This window comes from Caretta caretta, chromosome 1, assembly GCF_965140235.1.
Source record: "Caretta caretta isolate rCarCar2 chromosome 1, rCarCar1.hap1, whole genome shotgun sequence".
Lineage (NCBI taxonomy): Eukaryota > Metazoa > Chordata > Testudines > Cheloniidae > Caretta > Caretta caretta.
Genome location: NC_134206.1, coordinates 38,372,847 through 38,400,348, shown reverse-complemented (window position 1 = coordinate 38,400,348; position 27,502 = coordinate 38,372,847). Strand labels below are relative to the sequence as shown.

At 43.4% G+C, this 27,502-nt stretch overlaps 1 protein-coding gene across 3 annotated transcripts in view; it reads right to left on the bottom strand.

Annotated features, from left to right (window-relative positions):
- The window catches only part of DDX10 (DEAD-box helicase 10), a 377,623-nt gene that overhangs the window by 106,777 nt on the left and 243,344 nt on the right, over positions 1 to 27,502 (bottom strand). For all 3 annotated transcript variants that reach the window (XM_048844745.2, XM_048844755.2, XM_048844735.2), the window contains 2 exons: positions 24,993 to 25,103; positions 15,569 to 15,730 (listed from right to left, as the gene is read on the bottom strand). In XM_048844745.2, coding sequence (XP_048700702.1) covers positions 15,569 to 15,730; positions 24,993 to 25,103 — 273 coding nt within the window. The remainder of the gene's footprint in view (positions 1 to 15,568; positions 15,731 to 24,992; positions 25,104 to 27,502) is intronic.

The window sequence follows — 27,502 nt, the reverse complement described above, 5'->3', positions numbered from 1 at the left end:
TGATCCCAACAAACAGTTCAGATGAGACACATTACACGGTGTGCAAGTATGAATGGGAAGTGGCATATGAATTTTGCAGTGGCCTTTTTTTTTTTTTTTAAGAAGGTTGAAATGCAAGCAATGCATTCTGAGGAGAGAGCTGAAAGGAGTAATAGAAGTTTCTAGGAGCACAAAAAGAGGAAAACTGTGCCAAGTGTCAGGGACAACATGGAAGAAGGCACACAAGGAAAAACTTGAGAAGGAAACACCTAGAGCAAAGGAAGCAAGAGGGGGAGTAGGAGGAAATAGGAGCCAAGATGTGGTCAGGGAAGTTCTGTGGAGCTCCATGAAAGCGATGAGGAGAAAGTTAAACTTGATGCAGATGGTGAGGGGGAAGGCGGTGAACAGATTTAAAGAGGAATATTTTAGCTACAGCATTTTGGATAAACGGAGTTGAAAGGCCAGAGACGGAAAAGTGGTAATCAAGGCAGGAGGAGACCAACGCACAGGGAAGGATTACAACTGTTAGGTCATCTTCTTGTAAAGAGATGTCAAGAGGAAGAATTGATAGGATTTAGTAACAGCCATATTAGGGGGGAGAGAAGTCAACACTAACACTAGGTGACAGGGAAGAAAGTGGAATCATTAACATCAATGGAGAAGGCAGGGTTCACTTTGCGGGGTTGCGTTATAACTGGCGGTGGGACACAAAGACAGGTGTCAGAGGTGTACTACTGTAAGGGAGAAGAAATTACAGAGCCATAAGTGATGGGTTTAAAAACTAGTTGTAGGAGATATCGAAGTGGTAGAGAGCAACTAAATACTTGCGACAGACAGCCTCAATTTCCTCCTGGGGGGGAAAAAACCTGGCAAGATCCTGCATAGAGTGGGAAGAAGTGGGAGGGCCACATTGTCAAAGATAGAGAAAAGCCACTAGGAATCAAAGATACAAAAGTCCGGAAAGGATGAGAAACCGAACTGTTTTAGCAAGGAAGGCGGCTGAACTGAAGGAAAAGAAGAAAAAAATTGCAGAGAAGGCTGTTTGCATTTTCTACAAAGGTGCTTAGCTACACAGGAGCAAATGAGACAGCAGCCATGGTTGGAGACTGGCAGAAAAGACAAATGGTGGGAGAGGAAGCAAAAATAATAAATAAATAAATAAATAATAATGAAAAGGCTGAAGGAGAGAAGAGGAACTCTGAAATCAACAGAAGGGAGGGATGTCAGTGAGGGAAGAAAAGTACTGAAAAGTGCAGAGATGTTGATTGATTTGTGGTAGCGAAAAAACTATTTTAAAAAAGGACAAGAATATACAATTTCGGCAAGCATTAAACAGCACAGGTGAGCCAATGAATGCCTAGATACAATAGGACTGCAATTTCAAATGGAGTTTTATCTGATTAAAGACTGCACAATGAAGCCCTCCAAAAAGAGTCTGGGTACTCTCTCTGGACATTGTCCTCTCTAATTTTATTATTTGTTACATACTTTTGTTCATGTTTTGTGAACAAAATTACAGTAATCACACTTGTTCAAAATAAAATTTAATCTCCCATCTGCTCTCTAAAATACAAACAGTATATTCAATCTTTCCATCCTTTGTTGCATGTCCTGGGTTCAATGCACGTCATTTGCAGGACACCAAAGACATTTTGAAGTTTTTTGGTTTATTTGCATTTTTATGTGGTCTTTACTTTGGGTCTAGCAGCCTTAAAAAGAGTAAATTAGTCCATATTTCCCAAATACTGCTGTATATTTTTTATTTAGGTGATTGCCATACAAGTAATTCTTCCAAAACATTCCGCACAATATTGGTCTCATTTTAATCATCCCATAGTTCTTTTATATTGTACCCAAGCTGGAGGCATAGCAACAAATTGCATCTTACTGAAAGTCTTCCAAAAAAACAGCAGCATCCATTCTTCCACAGTTAACATCGGTACAGTACTTTAGGATGAATCATATGTTTTCCAAGAGAGTTATTACTTGCAACTCTGCTCTGTATTGTTAAAAAACATGATTGATTCTTTATTGGCTTGACCCCCTCACTAAGAAGTCATTTAGTAGGAGCTATCTTAGACAATTTCAGTGACAATATGCATACGGTGATTTTAACTAATATACAAAGGCAATGTTATTTTATCCTCTAAAACTTATATTATCCTTTGAACCTCATCTTCATCCCACAATATTTATCTTTCCCCCATGATTAATCTCATGCTTCTGCAATATCAGGAAAGTATGTTACATCACTCAGAAAATTTTTCAAGAGCAGCTCTGAAATTGTAATATGGTACTCCCCTTAGTCAGTGTTATGTTTCCCTGGTGATCATGCTCTATATTTCATTCTTAGACTTTCTGTCTTCTACAGAGGTAATAAATACTTTCAATAAATCACAAATACAAATTAACACCAGCACCATTTGTTTAGATTTTGCCTTTTGTATAAGTTTTCTGCTAAATATTGCACAGAGCAGAAAGATCAACAGAGTATATATTTATCACACAAGATTACTAAGAGCAAAGCACAGTAACTCCTCACTTAACGTCCTCCCGCTTAATGCTGTTTAAAAGTTACGGCGCTGCTCAATTAGGGAACATGCTCGTTTAAAGTTGTGCAATGCTCCCTTATAATGTCGTTTGGCTGCCTGCTCTGTCCACTGCTTGTAAGATTTTGTGGAAGAGCAGCGAATTTACAAGGGAGCATTGCACAAGTTCCTCTTCTCCGCCTCCTCCCCTCCCTCCCAGCGCTTCCCTCACTGCCAAACAGCTGTTTGGCTGCGCTTAGGACTTTCTTGGAGGGAGGGAAGGAGCGGGGATGTGGCGTGCTCCGGAGAGGAGGTGGAGTGGGGACGGGAAGAGGCGGGCCTGGAGCATTCCTGGAAAAGTCAGTGCCTGTTCTTCTCCAGGTAAGCTGCCACTGCTGCTGCGAAGGTGCTTCCTAGCGCCCTTTCCTGCAGTGGGTTGTGCCTGTGTGGAGTAAACCAGGGGCACTTCCCAACCACAGTACAGTACATAATGCCTTTTGTCTGCCCCAAAACAACCCCCCCGCATTTACTTTAAATCTTATGGGAAAACTGGATTCGTTTAACATCGTTTCACTTAAAGTTGCATTTTTCAGAAACATAACTACAATGTTAAGTGAGAAGTTACTGGTATGGTCTTGGGCAGAAGGATAAATCTATTCAGTTATGCACAGAGTTATTAGTGGAAATGAACCTACCACCACCACTACAAGAAAACTGGCAGTAAAGTGGTTCGCTGTCCTCATCACTTCAGTGATAATATGTATATGTGCTCAAATATGCATAAATTCTCTCTATGTATGTTTTGCAAATAGTGTCTAGAAAAATAAACTCATTTTTCAACACAAAATTCCCATCCTTTTCTTCTTATTAGCTTAGAAATAGAAAATGGGAGGAGACTTAAAACTGTCCTAATGACACATTGGATTTGTAGGATTTCAACATCAGTTGATATGTCCCTAAATGTGATACGAAAAGTGAGCTTCATGGTCAAAGTTATTATACAAAGATGACTTTTTTTAATACACATTTTATTTTTCACCTCCCTCCCAATAACTAAAGCGTTGCATTATATATGTGCTGCTAAATACATTTTTTATAAACCTTCAACTTAGTCATGTTTGATACATTTAATTTAATTTTATTCACTGGCTTTAATAGTCAACCCCTATGAATTACCCTTCTGTCAAGGTGCATCCCAGAGTTCCTAAACTATTTGTCTCTGCAGCACACACCTAAACCAAGACGAAGTCTGAATACCCAATATATTTTAGAAGCATTAGGATACCTACAAATAGGCTTGTAGATTTTGTAGCCAGCTGGTTAATATGGATGCTTGGTTACGGCCTGATCCCACATGAGTGAAGTCAATAGATATTTTTAAGTTGACTTCAATCCGCACAGGACTAAACTCTTAGTTATTAAGGCTCACATTCAGAAATGGACTTAACACCTGTGTAACTTTTAAGCACATCAATAGTCCCATAGAAGTCAATTCTTGAAAATTAGGCACATGGTTAAGTACCTTCCAGAACTGGGGACTACCCGATTTAAAATATGGTTTCTTCCCACCCCAATCAATGAAACAGTAAATACTTGGAACTTATAAAGCCCCTTTACATTTTCAAAGCTCTACAGAAACACTGAACAATCTGGACATCATCTCCATTAATTATCAAAAGTATCATTACCCCAATTTTACAGACATGGAAATTTGGGCACAGAATGTAATTGACCTGCCTAGTAGCACACAGCACATCAGTCTCAGAGCCAGTGTTAGTATTCAGAAATTCCTGGCTTCCAGGATGGTGCTATAGCCACTAGACTATGCTGCATCCAGTAATTAGGTCTAGCTTGGTTCTCTATTTATCTATCCTAGACAAATACAGAACCATGCATAAACATGTAGATGTGGAGGGGTCATCATTTGTATTTCATATTTAATGTTCCTTATTGTTTTTCCAACAGCCCCTAAGTTAACATAGCCCCCAAAAGCCCAGCTTTGGACTTCAGGCAAAATGTGGGATGTGGGAGAAAAGGAGTATTCCCTAGATTATAGTAAATTTTTAAACACAAAAACTTTACTCAGAGACAGTTCAAGTTACATCAGGATACAGTCACCACTTCAGAACCTGAAAATCATGGAAATAAGTCATGGCAAAAGCCTCCTGAATCCCTAGCCACTTTCATATCACAACACTGTCAATAACACACTCTAACATTCCATAATGCTTTTCATAATGCGACCTCAGACACAACTGCATTAACAGATCAGCATATCTGACTGACCGCACAGTTATTCTGCTTTAACTTTGCTGAGGTTATCATTGAGGTTTTCCACCAGACAGAGTTTGAAGAAGTTGGGGTACACACTGCTTTTCAGCAGGGAAGTGAAAGCTCTATGTAGGTGCTGAAGTGTGTGATGAACAGTGCTGAAGGCAATGTTATATCCATGCTTTTCAGGTTTGGAGTTAGAGGGTGGGGGTTTTGAGGCAAACTAATCTGCCACACAACAAACTTTCCGTGCTTATTTCCCAGTTTTTACACAGGGCTGAAGTACCTTGGTGTAGAACCCCAGGATTGGGGAGGGAGGGAGGGAGGGAGGAGATAACAAATGATTAAGGCTAAGATTTTGTCATGGATATTTTTAGTAAAAGTCACAGACAGGTCATGGGCAATAAAGAAAAATTCACAGAAGCCCGTGACCTGTCCCTGATTTTTACTACAAATATCCATGATAAAATGGGAAGGGACTGGGCAGCTGCAGGGTGGCTGGGAGCTCTGGGGCCCCCACCACCCATGGCGGCTCAGAGCTCCAGGGTCCCCCTAGCCCCAGCACCAGAAGGGAGCTGTAGGGGGCCCCTATCCCCTCCCCAGCGGCCAGGAGCTTTGGGAATCCTCCTGCCACTGGCACAGTGGGGAGCTGCAGGGGTCCCCTGACCCACCGCAGCAGGGGAGCTGCTGGGATCCCCCCGCTGGCCGCGGCGCTGCAGGGGTTCCCCCGCTGCCCACACCGGTGGCTGGAGAGCTGCTGGGGTACCAGCAGTCGGGGCTGAAGTCTTGGAGGTCTTTGGAAGTCACGCATTCCGTGACTTCCACGACCTCCATTACAAACCCCTAGCCTTACAAATGACTAAAGTGTGAAACTCCTGTTTTTGAGTGTACCTTGCTACAGTTTATAGATAGCTTAAATTACAAATGTGAGCTATAGAATGTTTGCCCAAAGTGTGAATCAAATAATTAGTTGTTTTTAAAAACAAACTTTCAAAATAACATCTCCTCATGACAGTAACCAGAAGAGTCTGAACTCTGCATTTTCATATCAATGTCCCTTGAGATATAGGAATAATTGCTAGCCTCTATCTAGTTCAGTCATTAGAGACGTACCTGACACACCCTTTCCCAGTGGATGTGTTTGCTAAATAGCAGTAGCATACAGGTACTGTCAATCAGGAGTCCTGTGTTCTACCCCTGGCACTAGGAAAAGAATATGGTTTAGTGGTTAGAGAAGACAACAAACATTCAATCTGAAAGGCAGTATAATTTTATGTAGCCTCTCTGCTAACATATTTGTAAAATGAGTGGGCAGCTCATACTTAACTGCCTCCTAGAATTGGGGTTCATGGCTTTGTTCAATAAGAATGGTGAGGTTCATGAGAATATAAACCACAGTCAGTAAAAGTGAGTCTTAAACTCAGGGCCTACTTTACATTTTGCTGCAGTTTTCTCTTAAATTTCATCACTTCAATTTGGAGGAGCGAAAAAATAAGGATACTAAAAGAATTTACAAGAAATTCAATAGTTCCATAATATACAACAAATATGTAATCAAATGAAATATTTTCATCTTAAATTTTAAACATCAATACGTAAACAAAATTCAAAAGCTGTTTCCAAAGAGGTAAGATGGTAAAAGAAACCTCTAACAAATTGTAAGAGATGTCATTGACTCTCAGCTGGCAGCTATTTAAATATTTATTTTTGTCAAAACTATTCAGTACTCATTCCAATTATTCTCATTTTATAAAATAATTAGGTATATTGCACAAAACAAAAATCACCCAGCCTCCAATCATTTAGGTTATAATAAACTATGTTTTTCCTATAACAAAAAATCAATGTTTATGTTTTAATGTGTTCTGTTCATTTCTTTGCCCTCACTGCTTATTTTAAAAATCGTTCTTCAAAATAACTCAGATGAAGTAATTTTAAAAATGCAAATACATGCTAGATTAATATCACTTGCTCTCTTTTGCATTATAGAAGTGAAAGCATACTGATGTGCAAGTGCTGGAGGTACCAACTAGGGGCTGTGCTCCTCTTGACCTGCTACTCACAAACAGGGAAGAATTGGTAGGGGAAGTAAAGTAGGTGGCAACCTGGGCAGCAGTGAACATGAGATGGTCGAGTTCAGGATCCACACAAAAGGAAGAAAGAAGAGCAGCAGAATACAGACCCTGGACTTCAGAAAAGCAGACTGACTCCCTCATAGAACTGATGGGCAGGATCTCCTGGGAGTCAGGGGATCCTGCTAATATGAGGCTAATATGAGGGAGAAAGGAGTCCAGGAGGGCTGGCTGTATTTTAAAGAAGCCGTATTGAGGTTACAGTGACAAACCATCCCGATGTGCAGAAAGAATAGCAAATATGGCAGGAGACCTGAAGGGTTCATGCACCTGAAAACATTCAGGGCACACCCTGAGTGCTGTGTGCACACACTGCTCCTTCCAAGGACATGGACCATGGGAAGTCGCCCAGAGGATATGAACCGTGGGAAGCTTCCTTGGAAGGGGCTCAAGGCCTGAGAGCAAGGAATGTAGTAGATAGAAGCTGGTAAATAAGAATATTAATCAAAGTCATATTATTCCTTTTGTTGTTTCCTTTTGGGGTTGGAGTATGTAATGCGCGTGAGTGGAGAAAGAATAAAAGAGAGGGTGGAAAGCCGACACGGCAGACCTTCCCGCTTGCTTGCTAAAAGCTTTGTTTGTCTTGCATTTGAACCACAACAGAGACCAGCTTGGCTTAACAGAGAAATCTTTAGTGAGCTTAAATACAAAAAAGAAACTTACAAGAAGTAGAAACTTGGGCAGATGACTAGGGAGAAGTATAAAAATATTGCTTGAGCATGCAATGGTGTAATCAGGAAGGCCAAAGCACAACTGGAGTTGCAGCTAGCAAGGGATGTGAAGGGTAACAAGAAGGTATGTTAGCAACAAGAAGGTGATCAGGGAAAGTGTGGGACCCTTACTGAATGGGGGAGGCAACTTAGTGACATATGATGTGGAAAAAACTGAAGTACTCAATGCTTTTTTTGCCTCTGTCTTCACAGACAAGGTCAGCTCCCAGACTACTGCACTGGGCAGCACAGTAGGGGGAGGAGGTGAGCAGCCTTCAGTGGTGATAGAAAAAGTTAAGGACTATTTACAAAAGCTGGACATGCACAAGTTCATGGGGCCAGATCTAACGCATCCGAGAGTGCTGAGGAAGTTGGCTGATGTGATCGCAGAGCCATTGGCCATTATCTTTGACAACTCATAGTAATCGGGGAGGTCCCAGACAATTGGAAAAAGGCAAATATAGTGCCCATCTTTACAAAAGGAAGAAGGAAAATCCAAGGAACTACAGCCTCACCTCAGTCCCGGAAAAATCATGGAGCTGGTCCTCAAGGAATCCATTTTGAAGCACTTGGAGGAGAGGAAGGTTATCAGGAAAAGTCAACATGAATTCACTAAGGGCAAGTCATGCCTGACCAACCTGCTTGCCTTCTATGATGAAATAACTGGCTCTGGGGATATGGGGAAAAGCAGTGGACGCGATATATCTTGCCTTTAGCAAAGCTTTTGATACGTTCTCCCGCAGTATTCTTGCCAGCAAGTTAACTGGATGAATGGATTATAAGGTGGATAGAAAGCTGGCTAGATTGTTGGGATCAATGGGTAGTGATCAACAGCTCGATGTCTAGTTGGCAGCTGGTATCAGAGTGCCCCAGGGGTCGGTCCTGGGGCCAGTTTTGTTCAACATCTTCATTAACGATCTGGAAGATGGGATGGATTACACCCTCAGGAAGTTCACAGATGACACTAACCCAGGGGGAGAGGTAGATATGTTGGAGGGTAGGGATAGGGTCCAGAGAGACCTAGACAAATTGGAGCATTAGGCTAAAAGAAATCTGATGAGGTTCAACAAAGACAAGTGCAGAATCCTGCACTTAGGAAGGAAGAATCCCATGCACTGCTACAGGCTGGGGACTGACTGGCTAAGCGGCAGTTCTGCAAAAAAAAAAACCTGGGGATTACAGTGGACGAGAAGCTGGATATGAGTCAACAGTGTGCTCTTGTTGCCAAGAAGGCTAATGGCATATTGGGCTGCATTAGTAGGAGCATTGCCAGCAGATCGAGGGAAGTGATTATTTCCCTCTATTCGGCACTGGTGAGGCCACATCTGGAATATTGCGTCCAGTTTTGGGCCCCCCACTACAGAAAGGATGTGGACAAATTGGAGAGAGTCCAGTGGAGGGCAACGAAAATGATTAGGGGGTTGGGGCACATGACTTACGAGGAGAGGCTGAGGGAACTGGGCTTATTTAGTCTTCAGAAGAGAAGAGTAGGGGGGATTTGATAGCAGCCTTCAATTATCTGAAGGAGGGTTCCAAAGAGGATGGAGCTCGGCTGTTCTCAGTGGTGGCAGATGACAGAAGACACAATGGTCTCAAGTTGCAGAAGGGGAGGTCTAGGCTGGATATTAGGAAAAACTATTTCACTAGCACTGGTGAAGCACTGGAACGGGTTACCCACGGAGGTGGTGAAATCTCCATCTTTAGAGGTTTTTAAGGCCCAGCTTGACAAAGCCCTGGCTGGAATGATTTAGTTGGAATTGGTCCTGCTTTGAGCAGAGTGTTGGACTAGATGACCTCCTGAGGTCTTTTCCAATCCTAATTTGCTGTGATTCTATGAAGAACTGATTGATAAAATATTTAATCATTGGATTCCAATAACAGAAGTACAAAAACTTCACTCTCAAAGTTTATGAATTTGTCAGTAAACCAGCGGATAGTTTTATAACTTTCCAACCAACTCTTCCTATTGATTCATTATGCTGTGCTCTTGAAATATTATAGCTCCGCTTCCTTCAGAATCAAACCTTGTTGCACCTACAGCATGGATGAGAGATGAATCCTGCCATTCTTTGCAGCTACTCTAAATCTCCTACTCTTTGGAAAGCTTCTTAAGTGGTTTTTCACTGAGCTCAGATTACTGTTTATGGGGTTACAGTGGTCGATTTTCAAATTAAGCACCTAACTCCCACTGACTTTCAATGGGAGTTTAACACCAACATTTGGAACTTTTGAAAACTTATCCCATAGTGTTTTGTTCAAATATAAACGTTTCCCATATCCCAGCATTAGCGTATCATCATCAGTGGGGAAATTTATATATAGTTAACTTTCTGAAGATCAATACTGTTTTAAACAATGCTTTTAAAATGAAGTTTTATGTCAGTATTTTATGATACAATTTGAATACTGTACACTCCAGAATTACAATAAATTCTGTACACAATAGCTTATCATGAAGGTATGTTAATCACATGATGTTAAGGGGCTACTGTGTGCCAAGAGCTTGAGTGAAGAAATCCAAACTCTTCCTGATGGGGTGTTAAGTTCATTTCACAAGCAACACTCAGCATTCTTAACTGCCACGCTCTCAAACCTTCTACTTCGTTCTATGACAAATGAATGGTCCAGAAATCGTTTGCAAATGTATGGTCTGCAATTTAAGGTTTTTAAATGCCAAAGAGGAATCTAAATACAAACATTAAAGTTTTCAAACAGCAGAATGAAGCACATTATAAAGGTCTTACTTTAATAATTCATGTAAAATTTTGGATGATCCCAATGACATCTATGCAAAAATTAGCACTTTTCTCTTAGTGAAAATGTAACATTGCGATGTGATCTGTGTTGACCCAACAGTCTTCCATCAGCTGTCCCACAATGCCCCATTGCCTGCCATTTTGGTCACAATTTTAAACTCCACTGCTCAGAGGTCACAGAGACCAGAAGCCACCAACATCTTTAAACCCCTTTGTGTGTTTTTGAAATGCTTTTTTCAGACTACGTTCCTTGGCAAGCACACCTAGCAGCTCACTCATGTTGTGTGCAACTGCCCAGCCAGCCATGCGACTCTAGGCATAAGATGTGCTCCTGCCCGGAGTAGACCTGAGATATTGAATCTCCTGGGAATGTGGGGAGAGGCGGCTATGCAAGCACAGCTATGGACCAGCCATAGAAATGTGGACATCTACAAGCAGATTGCACAGGGGATGCAGGCAAAGGGGTATGACAGAGATCAGCAGCAGCGCCATGTGAAAGCGCAGGAACTTCGCCAGGGAGGCCAAAAATAGATCTGGGGTTGCCCTGCAGACCTCCTGCTTTTATAATGAGTTGCATGCCATACTTGGCAGTGATTCCCAGCACCCCCCAGACCACTGTGGATACCTCAGAGGAGACAAAGACAGAGACCCATGCCATGAACACCAAGGAGGAGGAAGGAGTAGACAGGGTGGGGGACTCCAGCCAGGTTGTGAGTCAGAACCTGTCATACTCCACCACAGTCTAGCCAGTCTCTCCAGATGAGTGCAGATGAGCCTGACAAAGGGGAAGGTAACTCTGATTAGTGTGTGCGTATATTTCTCTTTACAATGTTTAAAGAGGACACCCAGCCCGTCCTCAAGTTAACAAGACACAGTTATCGACTTTTCATTGTTTTACTCATACAAGAAGAGGTAGAGATACAAAGGCAAAATTGGCATGTGCTTTTCATTCCCCTGTTTGGTTAGGCGGGGGGAGGAAGGGGCACAGCATTTGGAGCCCTTTGTTTATGTCCCTTGTATCCTTCCTGACAAATTACAATCAATGAAACCTTCACGGAGATACTCTGCAATCCTCTCACAAAGGTTTGTATGGAAGGCGGTCTTATTTCTTCCTGCACAATAGGGCACTTTCCCATGCCACTCTGAATGAGTTCAGCTGGTGCTATTGCAGTAAACAGGCTAGCAACATATGGACCCAGGCAGCTTGGGGATGCCAGCAGCAGCTGTGTTCTCCGTGCCTTTGTAACCATCAGGAATGAGATATCTAAAACCACCAAAGTGGAAAATAGTGCCAATATTTAGTGCCACTGCCCTATATTCGTTCCCATGGAATTCAGACCAAAATTATATTGCTTCATGCAACAGAACAGTCTTCTGTTCCTAGCCCCGGTGGGCCATACTCAGCATGGCTGAGGCTGGAAAGCAGTGCTGTGCCAAGGTGCTCCAAAACAGCAGTGTCAATAAGCATATCTTATTAAAAGTGTTTATGAGAATAAGGGAAGGGAGTTTGAAATTTATCTTTCCCTTTCCGTTGTTACTGTAAATCCAGTGGCACATCTGTCTGTTTTTATCAGCAGCTTCTGATGTGGCAGCCTTGAGATGTTGCCTCCATACTGTCAGAATGCCTGACATTGTTAAAGAGGAGTAAAAGGTGGACTTACTCAGCCAGATCCCGCAAGCCTGCGCTGCATCCGACTGTGAACAAAGGGCATGGAGGGCCAATATGACTGACAGCAGAGAGAAGGAAAGAGGACAAGAAAAAGATCCAAGAAGGAGATCTACCAGACATAATGGGTCTTCCCAGACCACAAACTCAAATGCTGCAGACCCTGCATGATCCAGAGGTCCCAAAATCTCAAATCCTTCACCCTTTGCAGTCCTTGCAGAATTCCATGGTCACTGCTCCCTACATCCCAAAACACACCATGTGGCATCATGGGCTGCATCCTTACCCCTACAATGCCATGCTGGGGGACAGCAAGGGAAACAGCTTCACATACAGTGACCTGTGAGGACCACAGTTGCTGTACGTGTAGCCACAACAGATTGCATTTGTGCAAATGGACAGAAATGTTTACTCCCTTTTCAATTTTAAAGTTCCACTCAGAGGCACCAACTCCGTGGGTGCCCTGGGACTGGAGCACCCACAGGGAAAAATTGGTGGGTGCTCTGCACCTACCGCCAGCTCCCTGACCCTCACCCCAGTTCACCTCCGCCTCCTCCCCGAGCGCACTGCCACGTCCTGCTTCTCCCCTCTCCCTCCCAGCGCTTGTGCCATGAAACAGCTGTTTCACACGGCAAGTGCTGGGAGGGAGGGGGCGCGGGGGAACGCAGAGCACTCGGGGAAGAGGCGGGGCCAGGGCGAGGATTTGGGGAGGGGTCCAATAGGGGCAGGGAGGGGGCGGAGATGGGGCGGGGCCAGTGGGGCGTGAGCACCCACCAGCACCAAGGAAAGTTGGCGCCTCTTAATTTAAGCAAAAATAATCATACTATTTTGAATTTTATTTTGCGCATTGTTTTTCCCACTCAAAGTTCTATTTTTGAAGAATCAAATGATCTTTATTCGTTCACAACTAATATTGCAGAATGCATAGCTGAAGTGAAAGCACACAGTACTTGTAGACATACAGCAACCATCATTTAATTCACAGGTTCAGGAAAATACCCAGTCATTTGTATTCTGCTTGCTGTTCGTTTTTATACTCCAACAGAGAACATTCTTGTGGCTGACCGTTAAAGTGCTCCTTCAAAGTCTCCCTCACCTGCATAGCTCCAAATTGTCTCTTGTAATAGCCCTTGTTTCTGGCTGTTCAAATTCAGCAGAAAGCTGCTCTACTTCTTCCCTCCATCCAGCACCAGCTTTTTCTCTTTTGCCTCACAGATATTATGCAGCTATAACCATTGGGATATTTTGCTCACCAAGATCCAGTCTGGTGAGCACACACCACCAGTGTCCCTTTCAATCTAACAAAAGCACATTCCAGGGCTTTGGCAACCTTTAATCATATAATATCAGGAGTGGAAGAGACCTCAAGAGGTCATCTAGTCCAACACCCTGCTCAAAGCAGGACCAAACTCCAAATCAGCCCAGCCAAGGATTTGTCAAGCTGGACCTTAAAAATCTCTAAGGATGGAGATTGTACCACCTTCCTGGGTAACCCATTCCAGTGCTTCACCACCCTTCTAGTGAAACAGTTTTTCCTAATATCCAACCTAGACCTCCCCCACTGCAACTTGAGACCATTGCTTCTTGTTCTGTCATCTGCCACCACTGAGAACAGCCTAGCTCCATCTCTTTGGAACCCTCCAGCGTATCTACCTAGCTTAGTGTCATCTGCAAACTTGCTGAGGGTGCAATCCATCCCATGATCCAGATCGTTAATGAAGATGTTGAACAAAACTGGCCCCAGGACTGACCCCTGTGGCACTCCACTTGATACCGGCTGCCAACTAGACATTGAGTTGTTGATCACTACCATTTGAGCCCGACGATCTCGCCAGCTTTCTATCCACCTTATAGTCCATTCATCCAATCCATACTACTTTAACTTGCTGATAAGAATACTGTGGGAGACGGTATCAAAAGCTTGCTAAAGTCAAGGAATATCATGTCCACTGGTTTCCCCATATTCACAGAGCCAGTTATCTCATCACAGAAGGTAATCAGGTTTGTCAGGCATGACTTGTCCTTGGTGAATTCATGTTGACTGTTTCTGACCACCTTCCTCTCCTCCAAGTGCTTCAAAATGGATTGCTTGAGGACCTGCTCCATGATATTTCTGGGGACTACGGTGAGGCTGACCCATCTGTAGTTCCCTGGATTCTCCTTCTTCCCCTTTTTAAAGATGAGCACTATATTTGCCTTTTTCCGATCATCCAGGACCTCCCCCGATTGCTACAAGTTTTCGAAGATAGTGGCCAATGGCCATCTACCGCCCCATCTCAGTTCAGGAACCTCACTGCAGAAAATCCATCCACTGTATCCTGCACATTGCTGAGAGTCACAGACCTGCGTAGCAGGAGATGATTAAGGGCCCTATACACTTGCATGACAACAAACCGCACTATGCATTTTCCAGCTCCAAACTGATTTCCCACAGACAGAGCAATCCAGCGATGCAAGCTTCCAATGCAGCTCTCATTCTGCTGTTCCTGCACTGGGGCAAGCTCAGCACACAGATCCAGGAACACGGCCGTTCGCATCCGAAAGTTTTGTAGCCACTGCTTGTCACCCCAACCCTGCGTTACGATACACGCACTGACCGGTGGAATTGCTTCTTGAGTCCATATCAAGTCATTTCTCTCCCAGAACACATTGCGAAAATTTCCCAAAAGGCATTGTGCCACATGATGGTGCATGACACACTGAGATACATATCCCTGATGCACTGCACTTTGCATCAAAACAAGCACTCTGACACAGCATAAGAACGGCCATACTGAGTCAGATGATCTAGCCCAGTATCCTGTCTTCCAACAGCGATCAATGTCAGGTGCCCCAGAGGGAATGAACAGAACAGGTAATTAAGTGATCCATCCCCTGTCGCCCATTCCCAGCTTCTGGCAAACAGAGGCCAGGGACACCATCCTTGCCCACCCTGGCTAATAGCTATTGATGGATCCTCCATGAACTTATCTAGTTCTTTTTTGAAGCACAAGCAGCCACATATGCACGTGCCCGAGCGATATACAAACTTAACTTCCCCAATCAAAGTTTGTAGTATAGATATGGCCACAGTTCAGAAGTGCTATGGATTGGTCTCTCTTTCTAAGGGGCTGGGCATTTGTTAAAGTGCGTGTGCCACGTAACCTCCCTTACTTTTTTAAAAACCTCTCCTTAAAATTAATTTCCTATACTAACCCCCGGACAGTAAAAATGCTGTCACTGGATTGCTGTCAGCAGCCTTTTACTTCTAAAAATCATCAAAAGTTAGAATCAACCCCTGGCATCTTCCAGTGCTTTGTATTGCCAATCTATTCAGACTATAAATATCTTTACAGAACACTAAAGTAGGCAGTTCTTTTTTTTCCCTATGTCTTATGCAGTGATGAGAACAATTCCAGAATTTAATAATTATGTTAAATTTACTTTTCAATATATTGCAGAACATTTAAATATTTTCTCAAGGAGTCACTCAAACATTTAACAGCATTTGTTTCTATTTCAATGATTGGTGAAGGACTTGACTTACCCTATGTTTTTCTTTAATTTTCTTCCTGTATGCTTCTTTGTCAAATTTGTCCTCTTCCTGTAATCTTTCCTTTGCTTTATCTAGGTTGATGCCACCAGAATCATCTTCCTTCTCTTCACTGTCCACACTGGATTTTTGTGCTGGTGGCCACTCCTGAACTAACTGGATTATACAAGACAATAAAAATGTTTAGAGCCATTTTCCTGCATCCAATGCTAAAATGTATTTCATTACTAATCAAATAAGTAGCCAAATACTAATTATTTTTGCTAGACTAAACAAAAAAGCTATTTGCAGAGGATTATATATTAAGAACATAAGAATTGTCATACTGGGTGAGACCAATTGTCCATGGGGCCCAGTATTCTGTCTTTCAACAGCAACCAATGCCAGATGTTTCAGAGGGAATGAACACATTATTGAGTGATCCTTCCCGTTGTTGACTCCCACCTTCCGGTAGGCAGAGGTTTATGGACACCCAGAGCATGTGGTTGCATCCCTGACCATCTTGGTTAATAGCCATTGATGAACTATCCTCTGTGAACTTACCTACATCTTTTTTTAACCCAGTTATACCTTTGATCTTCACAACATCCCCTGGCAATGAGTTCCACAGGTTGACTGTACACTGTCTGAAGTATGTACTTCCTTATGTCTGTTTTAAACTTGTTACCTATTAATTTCATTGGGAAACCCCTGGGTCTTGTATTATGTGATGGGGTAAACAACACTATATTTATACACGACAAACAAAAATAGGCATTTTAACGTTTTATAGGGTTTACATTAATTAAAAATGAATAGCTCTTCAAAATAAACTGTTCATTAATCCATGCTTTTAACGCTTTCCTTTGAAATCTGTTTGGACATCTGCTTTTTACTCTCTGCCTAATAAGACAAATATGCTATAGACATTTTTAGTCATTTTGTTAGAAAAAAATTGTTTTCAAGAAAATAGATTGCTAATATGATTAAATGGAAATTACATTTACATCAATTTTAAGAAACAGTATTTTTCACATTTCCCAGGCTTCTCTTCATAAGGACCTCACATCCTTTGCTCTGCAAGCAGTCTCAATTCCCTGAACAATCCACATGTACATGTACTATACTGACCTTCAAATATACTATTGTGTTTGAATATACAGTAATAGCTTGAATGTAGTTCCCATCTTTGGAAAAATTTATGTGGGATCTGAAAGCTAAGTCTGACTCTCCACATGCAAAGTCTTCTGTTGATCTCCCTCTGTGAAAGATGCAGGGAGGCCAAACCCAGTAGTGTCTCCTCATTGTGAGAAACAAGATGTTGGGTTCTTTGGTCACGACAGATCTCCCACCATTTCCTTCACTTTAATGTGAAACCATGAGATGCTCAAATACTAATTGGGACAAAGGAAGGAGACAGGCCAGGTGAAATAAAAAACTGTTACCTACCTTTTGTAACTGTTGTTCTTCAAGATGTGTTGCTCATATCCATTCCATTCTAGGTGTGTAAATGCCCACGTGCACAGTCCTTGGAGATTTTTGCATTAGCGGTATCCATAGGGTCAGTTGTGGTACCCTCTGGAATGCCGTGCTCATGCGTTGGTATATTAGGCGCCGTCTGTTCCTTCTTGGGAGCAACTCCGACAGAGAGGTAGGAGGGTGGGTAATGGAACAGATAGGAGCAACAAATCTCAAAGAACAACAGTTATGCAAGGTAGGCAACCGTTTTTCTTCTTCGAGTGCTTGCTCATGTCAATTCCATTCTAGGTGACTCACAAGAAGCATTCCTGGAGGTGGGCTCAGAGTTCAAGGTCATGTGAGTTGCAACACTGCTCTTCGAAGGCAGCGTCGTCTTGGACTTGCTGGGTAAGCACGCAGTGAGACGTGAACGTGTGAACGGACGACCAGGTAGCGGCCCTGAAGATATCGTCAATTGGCACTTGAGACAGGAAGGCCGCCGAGGAGACTTGCACCCTAGTCAAATGAGCGGTTACGATCACCAGAGGCACTTTCGCCTGATCATAGCGAAAGAGATGCAGGTGGTGATCCAGGATGAAATTCTCTGAGTGGACACCAGACAGCCTTTCATCCTGTCTGCCACCGTGATGAACAGCTGCGTTGACTTATGGAACAGCTTGGTCCTTTCAATGTAAAAGGCTAGCACTGTCCTGATGTTCAGAGAGTGTCATCTACTCTCCTCCTCAGATTTATGAGGCTTCGGGAAGAAGACAGGCAAGAATATGTCCTGGCTCATGTGAAATTGCGAAACCACCTCGGGCAGGAAAGTGGGGTGCAGTCGCAGCTGGACCTTGGCCTTGAAAAACACTGTATAGGGTAGCTCCAAGGTAAGTGCCCTAATCTCAGAGACCCTACGGGCAGATGTTATTGCCACCAGGAATACCACCTTCCAGGAGAGTAGAAGGCGGCAACAGGAAGCCAATGGCTCAAATGGGGCCCCATGAGCTGTGCCAGCACTAGATTCAGGTCCCAAGGAGGGACAGAGTCATGGACATGAGGATAGAGTCGCTCCAGACCCTTCAAGAACCAGACCATCATGTCGTGAACAAAGACCAACTTGCCCTGGACTGCAGGATGAAAGGCTGATATAGCGGCCAAACGGACCTTAACTGATGAAAGGGACAAGCCCTGGAACTTAAGATATAGAAGGTAGTCAAGGGTTGACTGCAGTGAGGCCTGTTTAGGCCTAATACCCTGATCTGATGCCCAGCACATGAACCATTTCCATTTGGCCAGGCAGGTTTCCCTGGTAGAGGGCTTCCTGCTGCCCAACCGGACCTGCTGGACACAGACCGAGCACTCCTGCTCTTCCGCATTTAAGCATGCAGCTGCCAAGCCGTCAGGTGCAGTGCCGCCAGATTCAGGTGCAGAAGACTGCTGTGGTTCTGGGACAGCAGATCTGGCGAGAGAGGGAGCTGCAGCAGGGCTGCCACCTAGAAGTCCAGCAGCGTGCCAAACCAGTGTTGGCAAGACCAAGCCGGGGCTATTAGGATTACCTTCACTTTGTCCTATTTCATCTTCTTGAGGACTCTGGATTATCGTCACCAGTGGGAAAGCATACATCAGAGCCCCCAACCATGTGAATAAGGGGGTGTGACAGGGAGCCTCTGTCAAACCGCCAAAACGTGTGGCATTTCCTATTCTGATGAGTCGCAAACAAATACAACCTGGGGACTTCCCCATCTTTGGGGGATCACACTGATCGCCTCGGGACGGAGTGACCATTCGTGGCACGACAAGAAGGTTCTGCCGAGGCGATCTACCAATACATTCCTGGTCCCCGGGAGGTGCCTGGCCTTAAGATGAATGGCATGCTGCACACAGAAGTCCCAGAGTCAGACAGTTTCTTGGCAAAGGGCCAACAACTTGGCTCCGCCTTACTTGTTGATATAAAACATCGCAGCAGTGTTGTCCATCAGGACTTGTACCACCTTGTCCTTCAAGTGGGACTGGAAAGCCTAGCCAGCCAAATGAACCACTCTGAGCTCCCTGACATTTATGTGGAGGGAGCAACCATCCCACAACCAGCAGCCTTGTGTGCTGAGCTTGCCCAAGTGCACTCCCCAGCCCAGGTCCGAGGCACCAGAAACCAGGGACAGCGATGGGGATGGAGCCATGAAGGGAACCCCCTCAACACCGATTCAGAGTCCAACCACCATTTAAGTGATACCCGGATGTGGTCCGGCACTGTGACTACCAGGTTTAGCTTGTGTCCGTTGGGCGTGTAGACCGACGCTAGCCATGCTTGCAGCAGCCGGAGATGGAGCTGAGCATGACAGATCACTTAAGTACAAGCTGCATTGTGGCCTAACAACCTCAGGCAGGTGTGGGCAGTGGTAAGCGGGTGGCCCCTTATATGGGAGATCAAGCCCAACATGGCCTGGAAACGGGCCTTCGGAAGGAAGGCTCTGAACGGCACGGAGTCAAGAACCGCCCCATGAACTCTATCCGTTGCACTGGTATGAGGGACGATTTCTTTTTGTTTACTAATAGACCAAGGTCACGACAGGTAGAACACACCAGATCGACACTCCTCTGCACTTGATCCCGCGATCTGCCCTTGATGAGCCAATCATCGAGATAAGGATAGACCTAGACACCTTGATGTCTTAGGTAAGTGGCTACCAGAGCCATGCATTTTGTGACTACCCGCAGGGCCGATGAGAGACCAAAGGGGATCACTATGAATTGGAAATGACGTTGTCCCACCATAAAACGGAGAAACCATCTGTGTCCTTGGAAGATGGAAACGTGAAAATAAGTGTCTTTCAAGTCAACAGCAGCATACCAGTCTCCCGGATCCAAGGAGGGAATGATGGAGGCCAAGGAGACCATGCGGAACTTCAACTTTTTGAGATATTTGTTGAGTTGCCACAGGTACAGAATGGATCTTAGGCCCCCTTTTGCTTTCACCATTAGAAAACAGTGGGAGTAGAACCCTTTGCCCCTCATTTCCCAAGGGAACCCCTCCACTGCCGTTAGCCTTCTTGGCAAAAAGGGCACACTGCTGACTCATATCCAGCTTCTCGTCCACTGTAATCCCCAGGTCCTTTTCTGCAGAACTGCCGTTAGCCAGTCAATCCCCAGCCTGTAGCAATGCATGGGATTCTTCCGTCCTAAGTGCAGAACTCTGCACTTGTCCTTGTTGAACCTCATCAGATGTCTTTTGGCCCAATCCTCCAATTTGTCTAGGTCACTCTGGACCCTAACTCTACCCTCCAGCATATCTACTTTTCCCCCCAGCTTAGTGTCAGCCGCAAACTTGCTGAGGGTGCAATCCACGCCATCCTCCAGATCATTAATGATACTCTTTAGGACCCCATTGTGCACCGGAAGCGCAACACATCCGGGGGTGATGAGGAGAGGATATTAAAGAAGTTATCCGATTGCTCTACCATCTCTTCCACCTCTAGGCCTAAGTTTGTGACCACGCTCTGGAGCAGGGCTTGGTGCTCCTCAAAATCATCCAGTGGGATAGCGTGAGAGGGCCCCGCAACAGCCTCATCTACACTGAATGAGGCCAACTGGACGACCAGGGGAGGACCCGGGGCTTCATCTCCAATTGGCAAAGGAGGTTTTGGGGTGGGCACTCACTCCTCCATCCTGGCATCCAACTACGCTTTACGCACCGATTCGGTGAAGGGATGAACTCCTTTTCCGTGCCAGAGGAATCCCCTTCCAGTGACCACGGTGAGGCTGTCTACGTCCGAGTCTGGCGGCTAACCGTGCCCATGGGTGAATGTTGCCTAGAATAAGGGGATTGGTGCCGGGAGCGGGCAGATTGGACCACGTTGGGGAACGTTCCCACAGGCTGGAGACGATTGGCGGGAGGATGACCAGTGCCGGCCATACAGTGACAGACGCCTCCCTCCAGGCAAACCTCTTCTAGAGGGTGGAGACTGGGAGTGGGCTGCCTGAAAGGGTCCTTTGCCCAATGCCCTTTGGTCTTTCTTGCTCGGTTCCGGGTCACGCTTCTTCGATTTCTTCTTGGACACCAGCGAAGGGGAGCGGTGCTGGGTAGAACCTGGTGCCGGGGATGCGCTACACACAGAGGCCAAAGTACTGGGAGTCGAGTCTGGCTGGGAAGGCTCTGAGGCTGGGCGGAGAGCAGCCTCCACGAGGAGGGCCATCAAATGGATCTCGTTCTCCTTCTGTGTCCTGGGACGAAAGTTCTTACAGATGCAACACTTTTCTTTTACATGTGATTCCCCCAAGCACTTTAGGCAGCTGCTATGGGGGTCACTAACAGGCATAGACCTGTCGCAGTCACTGTAGGGCTTAAAACCTGGAAACTGGTGCATGCCCCACCTGGGGCAAAGTCCCCGCTGGGACCCTAACTTACTAACTACAGTGTTTAACAACTACTTCACTAGCTAACTACCGTCAACAAAACTACAAAGCAATAAAGCATGAAGTGAAGGAAAAAACGCTAACCACTTGCTAGGCAAGGGGAAGGCGCTCCGAACAACTGTCACAGGTCGTAAGAAGGAACTGAGAGGGTGTAGGACTGGCAGTGCCTAATATTCTGACTCATGAGCACGGCACCCCAGAGGCCGCCATAGCTGACCCTACAGATACCGCTAAGGCAAAAATCTCCGACAACTGTGCATGGGGGCGCACAAACACCTAGAAAGGAATCCACATGAGCAAGCACTGGAAGAAGAACTTGTATGTAAGCAAGTAGGTGGGAGTATGCTTGTTGTTGTGGCATGTTGTAACAGACTACAGAGAATGCCAGATGTAAAGTTTTCTACTAGTTATTCTTCCAGACTGCATTAGCAGTGTTGAAGGGCCAAATGTGACTTCCAGGCAGAATGTTGATTACCCATGACTTATGGGCTTGGCTTCAATGCATTATTTTGATCTTGAGTTTCAGAGATTTAAGTCAAGGATTCAGAAGTATTTAACAAAATCTTGTAAACATCTGTTCACATGACAAGCAACCTTCTTTTGGAGTAGCCTTTCAAAAATGTAGTTCTTGTGGATGGGGGTGGGAGGATTTCTTTAAACAAAAGAGTGGATATACGTGGAGAAAATTTATGACACTCCAATATATTTTGCAAAAAAAGGGAAAACAAGTTCAGAATTTTGATCTGCTGTCAGGCAAGGAGAAAGAGGATCATTTACTAATACTCTGTGCTGCATCCTCCTGGTCCTTCATACCCACAAATAAAACCAATTGCAATGTATTCCCTGTTGTAAAATGAATTCATTTGTGTACAATATTCAGAACACACGTCTTAAAAGAGTTTTATTTTACTAAAGAGAAATATATTAAGTAGCACAGTAAAACTTCAGCGTGGTTTCATTAGAGCCCATCAGAATGTTGGAATATCTTCTACAGATGCAAAGTTTATATTTCTATAAATAACTTCAAAACCTGTTCTCTGTTGTGCTGCTGTTCAATCCCTGTGCTCATTTTTAGTCTCTGTCCTCGTTGCTTTATGGTTCACTGCTCTGGATCACATGAAACACTTATCTACCCACCAGCTAAATTTGAATGCTTTGTTCCTCCTCATACTTACAAGTACCAGTTTGGGGGTTCAAAAGAAATGAATCCCTTTCTCAAATTTTGGTATCCAAGATTGTGTTTTTAAAAACACAACCAGGTCTAATTACCTCTATGCATTATGAACTGACTTACTAAAGAACTATAATTTATTGGCCAGATTTTAAGACAGCTTTGTGTAACTGCATCTTTAAAAATGTATGTCCAATTAGGCATATATATATATATGAATTGGCCAGTTAAATGCACAACTGACTACTTGTGTATGCAATTACACCCAATTTACACATGCAATGGTGGTAACTGCATGCACAAATGTCTGGAAATTAAGGCTTGTATCTTTAAAGCCATGATTAATCTTTTCCAGTAGCTTTCCCCTATGAGACTTCCTTAAGAGTTATTATAAGAATAGCATTTCTATTTCATATTCTGAACACAGTGCAACTGCTGTCATGATCATCCCTCACATAAATTCATGAACAAATCTTAATACATTGTCGTAATTATACAAACTGACAGACCAGCATCTATGATTCAGAATGCAAGAGAAATATTTTAAAGCACTTGCTAAAAAATTAAAGCAGAGAATTTCTATCAGCTACTACACACACTACACTACACCCCCTCAGCATTCACTTTTTGTTCCAAAACAGCATTAAAGCAGCAGCATGTTAAATTATTTAAAAAGGCATTTAGATTTCAGCTTAATTTAAACAATTTTCATATTTTCCCTTTGAAAACCCCTTACAAACACACAAAATTTATCTTTACTAAAATGTGTATATGGATGGAATCGCATGCTCTTTTGATTCACTACAGTATCTTATAAATCCAAGTGAATGCACTGAGCCTAATTTACTACTGGTGTAACTCTACTAACCAAGCGTTTTGTCCATTATGTACCATAGCCGTTTAAAGGGCCTAGTTTTAATATGTTTCTTGGAGAAGTAAATACTTTAAAAATTACTGAGGGAATTTTTCCATGTCTGAAATTAGTTATCGTTTTGAACAGACTGCTTCTATTAGTGAGGCCATCCTTAAAAGCTTTCGAATTTTGATAACTAAGTAATATTACCACAGTATTCCCAATGTTCAGCATCCTGTGGGAATGTTATTTAGTTACAAAGGCAACTGAGAAATTTTAAAAGTAATCACTATATTTAGTTTACATCCCATTAACTGATGAAACTGCTCTAATACAAAAGCTACCTTTTATCTCAACACAGAAAACAAAAAACCAAAGCAAACTTCTGATGTTTCTGAAATCACATGTTAGAGAGATTTAATATTTAAGCAGCACTGTGGTTTGCTTGTTTGGGTTACAACCAAACAGTACTAGAGTGGCTAGCACTATACAGCAGTTCACTTCTATTTAAAAATGAATACATTTTTCCAAATGGTGTTAGGTGATAGCCAATTAAATTACCAGAGTTCAATGCACAGCTATCTCCCCCCTATTTGGTATATAAGCTTGGCACCTTCTTTACTCAGATGACATATGAAAGCTACAAATACTGGACATCTGAGAGAAAAATAGGGACACATCTTTTAATTCCACTGCCATACAAGGGATTGGTAGAACTTTTTCAAGTGATAGCATTGGGATTTGACAGATCTTCCTTAAAAAACACCAGAGACTTTCTCTTCTGCAGTTGGGAGGGCCAGATTTCCAAAAGAACCCAAGAGCCTGCATTTAAACATCAGAATATATGAAAAGGGTTCAGTATACATCTGCTCCTATTGTTCTCAGTACAATTAGATTTAAATGGGAGCTGAGCTGTTTTGCAAATCTAGCTTCAATTATGAGCAGAAAGTACTTTTGAAAATCTGGACCAAACTGAATAACTAGGGTTTTTTGTGGTTTATTAATTTCATTTTCAGGGTTTGTTTGGTTTTTTAAGCAATTTGAGTTTTATGTGGATGTCCAAAAATATGTTTTTTGGAGGGCTCTCTCTGTATTATATAATATTACGCATATTACTCACAATAGTAGTATATACTGTAAAAGGTGTAATCTCTTTTTAATGTACCCTAGTGTGCTTTAACGTAGTACTGTTTCAAACAGTCCTACGTTAAAACACACTAGGGAACCTTTAGTGCACACCAGCAGGGTCTCCATGGACCAATTAATGTACAACATGTTAGTGTACTTCAGAATTCACACCACTGTCTAGATGGAGCAGTAATGCTCGCAACAAGTCCTCAGAAACAAGTAACTATTTCCAACGTTTTTTCCAGTGGTTTATTGGATAAACACAATTTTTTTAATTGAGGGTGTTTTATTAATGTTTCCCAGTTAAAACCTAAAATCAGAAGCGCTGTCTATGATTCAGTTTGAAGTATATTTGTTTTCACAGAAAATATAAATTCAGCTACCACCAGTGTCTGCTGTGTATTTTGAACCGATCTTACCTCCCCATCTTCAGTAAAGACAATTTTTGTGTTGACTTTAAATTTCCTCTTCAATATTTTTTTGGCTTCTTTGGTTTTAGTAGCTTTCTTCAATTTTGAATTCGAGGTATTCTGTATTTTAAAAAAGCAGATGGGAGAGAACATGGTTACTTTTTGTCAAAAAAGACTACACTAGGATTTGAACTTTAACTTCTGTTTATGGTACTAAGTAAAAAGCTATTTGCCAAAACATACACACTATAGGTGAGTTTTAGAATAGGATGACTAATATAAACAAGGCTAAGGTACTTTTGCATAGATGCAACTGCTTGAATCAGGTCATATAATAAAAAACAAATATCTTTAGAGTGTTCTAAGTAACCTATATCCCATTGGCACCAGACAACCTGGACCCTCCAAGTCACACTCACTTGTTGGTGCTGTGAGATAGACTCCCTTCTCACTGCCTATATATGGTGTCAAGGTTCCTCCCCCACTCTGAACTCTAGGGTACAGATGTGGGGACCTGCATGAAAAAAACCCCCTAAGCTTATCTTTACCAGCTTAGGTCAAAACTTCCCCAAGGTACAAAATATTACACCCGTTATCCTTGGAATGGCCGCTACCACCACCAAACTAATACTGGTTACTGGGGAAGAGCTGTTTGGACGCGTCTTTCCCCCCAAAATACTTCCCCAAAACCTTGCACCCCACTTCCTGGACAAGGTTTGGTAAAAAGCCTCACCAATTTGCCTAGGTGACTACAGACCCAGACCCTTGGATCTTAAGAACAATGAACAATCCTCCCAACACTTGCACCCCCCCCTCTCCTGGGAAACGTTGGATAAAAAGCCTCACCAATTTGCATAGGTGACCACAGACCCAAACCCTTGGATCTGAGAACAATGAAAAAGCATTCAGTTTTTTAAAAGAAGACTTTTAATAAAAAATAGCAGTAAATAGAAATAAAGAAATCCCCCCTGTAAAATCAGGATGGTAGATATCTTACAGGGTAATTAGATTCAAAACATAGAGAACCCCTCTAGGCAAAACCTTAAGTTACAAAAAAAGTACACAGACAGAAATAGTTATTCTATTCAGCACAATTCTTTTCTCAGCCATTTAAAGAAATCATAATCTAACACATACCTAGCTAGATTACTTACTAAAAGTTCTAAGACTCCATTCCTGTTCTGTCTCTGGCAAGAGCAGCATACAGACAGACACAGACCCTTTGTCCCTCTCCCTCCTCCCAGCTTTTGAAAGTATCTTGTCTCCTCATTGGTCATTTTGGTCAGGTGCCAGCGAGGTTACCTTTAGCTTCTTAACCCTTTACAGGTGAGAGGAGCTTTCCCCTGGCCAGGAGGGATTTCAAAGGGGTTTACCCTTCCCTTTATTTTTATGACACGCCCCCCAAATCTCAGCTAGGGTGAAACACTGGCTGGGATTTCTTCCTGGAGCTCTAGGAAAAACAGAGTTAATAAGACACATGCATCTCTAAATATACTACCAAGTACATAAAAACTAACAATATTTTCCACATCTCAAGGACGATTTTAACCAGTTGATTCTGGGAAACTTTCACGGGAGAGTGCATCAGCCACTTTGTTAGAAGCTCCTGAGATGTGTTGGACGTCGAAATCAAAATCTTGGAGAGCTAAACTCCACCGAAGAAGTTTTTTGTTAGTTTCCTTGACGGTGTGAAGCCACTTCAGTGCAGCATGGTCGGTTTGCAGGTGGAAACGCCGTCCCCAAACATATGGGCGTAGCTTTTCCAGAGCGTAGACAATGGCGTAACATTCTTTTTCAGTGACTGACCAGTTGCTTTCCCTCTCAGACAGTTTTTTGCTGAGAAACACTACAGGGTGGAATTCTTGATCAGGTCCTTTCTGCATTAAAACTGCTCCCACACCACGCTCGGACGCATCTGTGGTTACTAGGAACGGTTTGTCAAAGTCTGGGGCCCTTAGTACAGGGTCAGACATGAGTGTCGCTTTAAGCTTGTTAAAGGCCTTCTGACACTTTCCGGTCCACTGAACAGCATTTGGCTGTTTCTTTTTGGTTAGGTCTGTCAGTGGGGCAGCGATTTGGCTGTAGTGCGGTACAAATCGTCTGTAATAACCAGCCAAGCCTAAGAAGGATTGAACCTGTTTCTTTGACTTTGGGACAGGCCACTTTTGGATAGCATCCACTTTGGCCTGTAGGGGGCTGATAGTTCCTTGACCCACCTGGTGTCCAAGGTAAGTCACTCTGTTTAGGCCTATTTGACACTTCTTAGCCTTAACAGTTAGTCCTGCCTCCCTTATGCGCTCAAGGACTTTTTGTAGATGTTCCAGGTGGTCTGCCCAGGAATCCGAAAATATGGCCACATCGTCAAGGTAGGCGACTGCATATTCTCCTAATCCCGCTAGGAGACCATCTACAAGTCTTTGGAAAGTGGCGGGTGCATTTCGCAGCCCGAAAGGGAGTACATTAAATTCATACAGCCCGAGATGTGTGATGAAGGCTGACCTTTCCTTGGCAGATTCGTC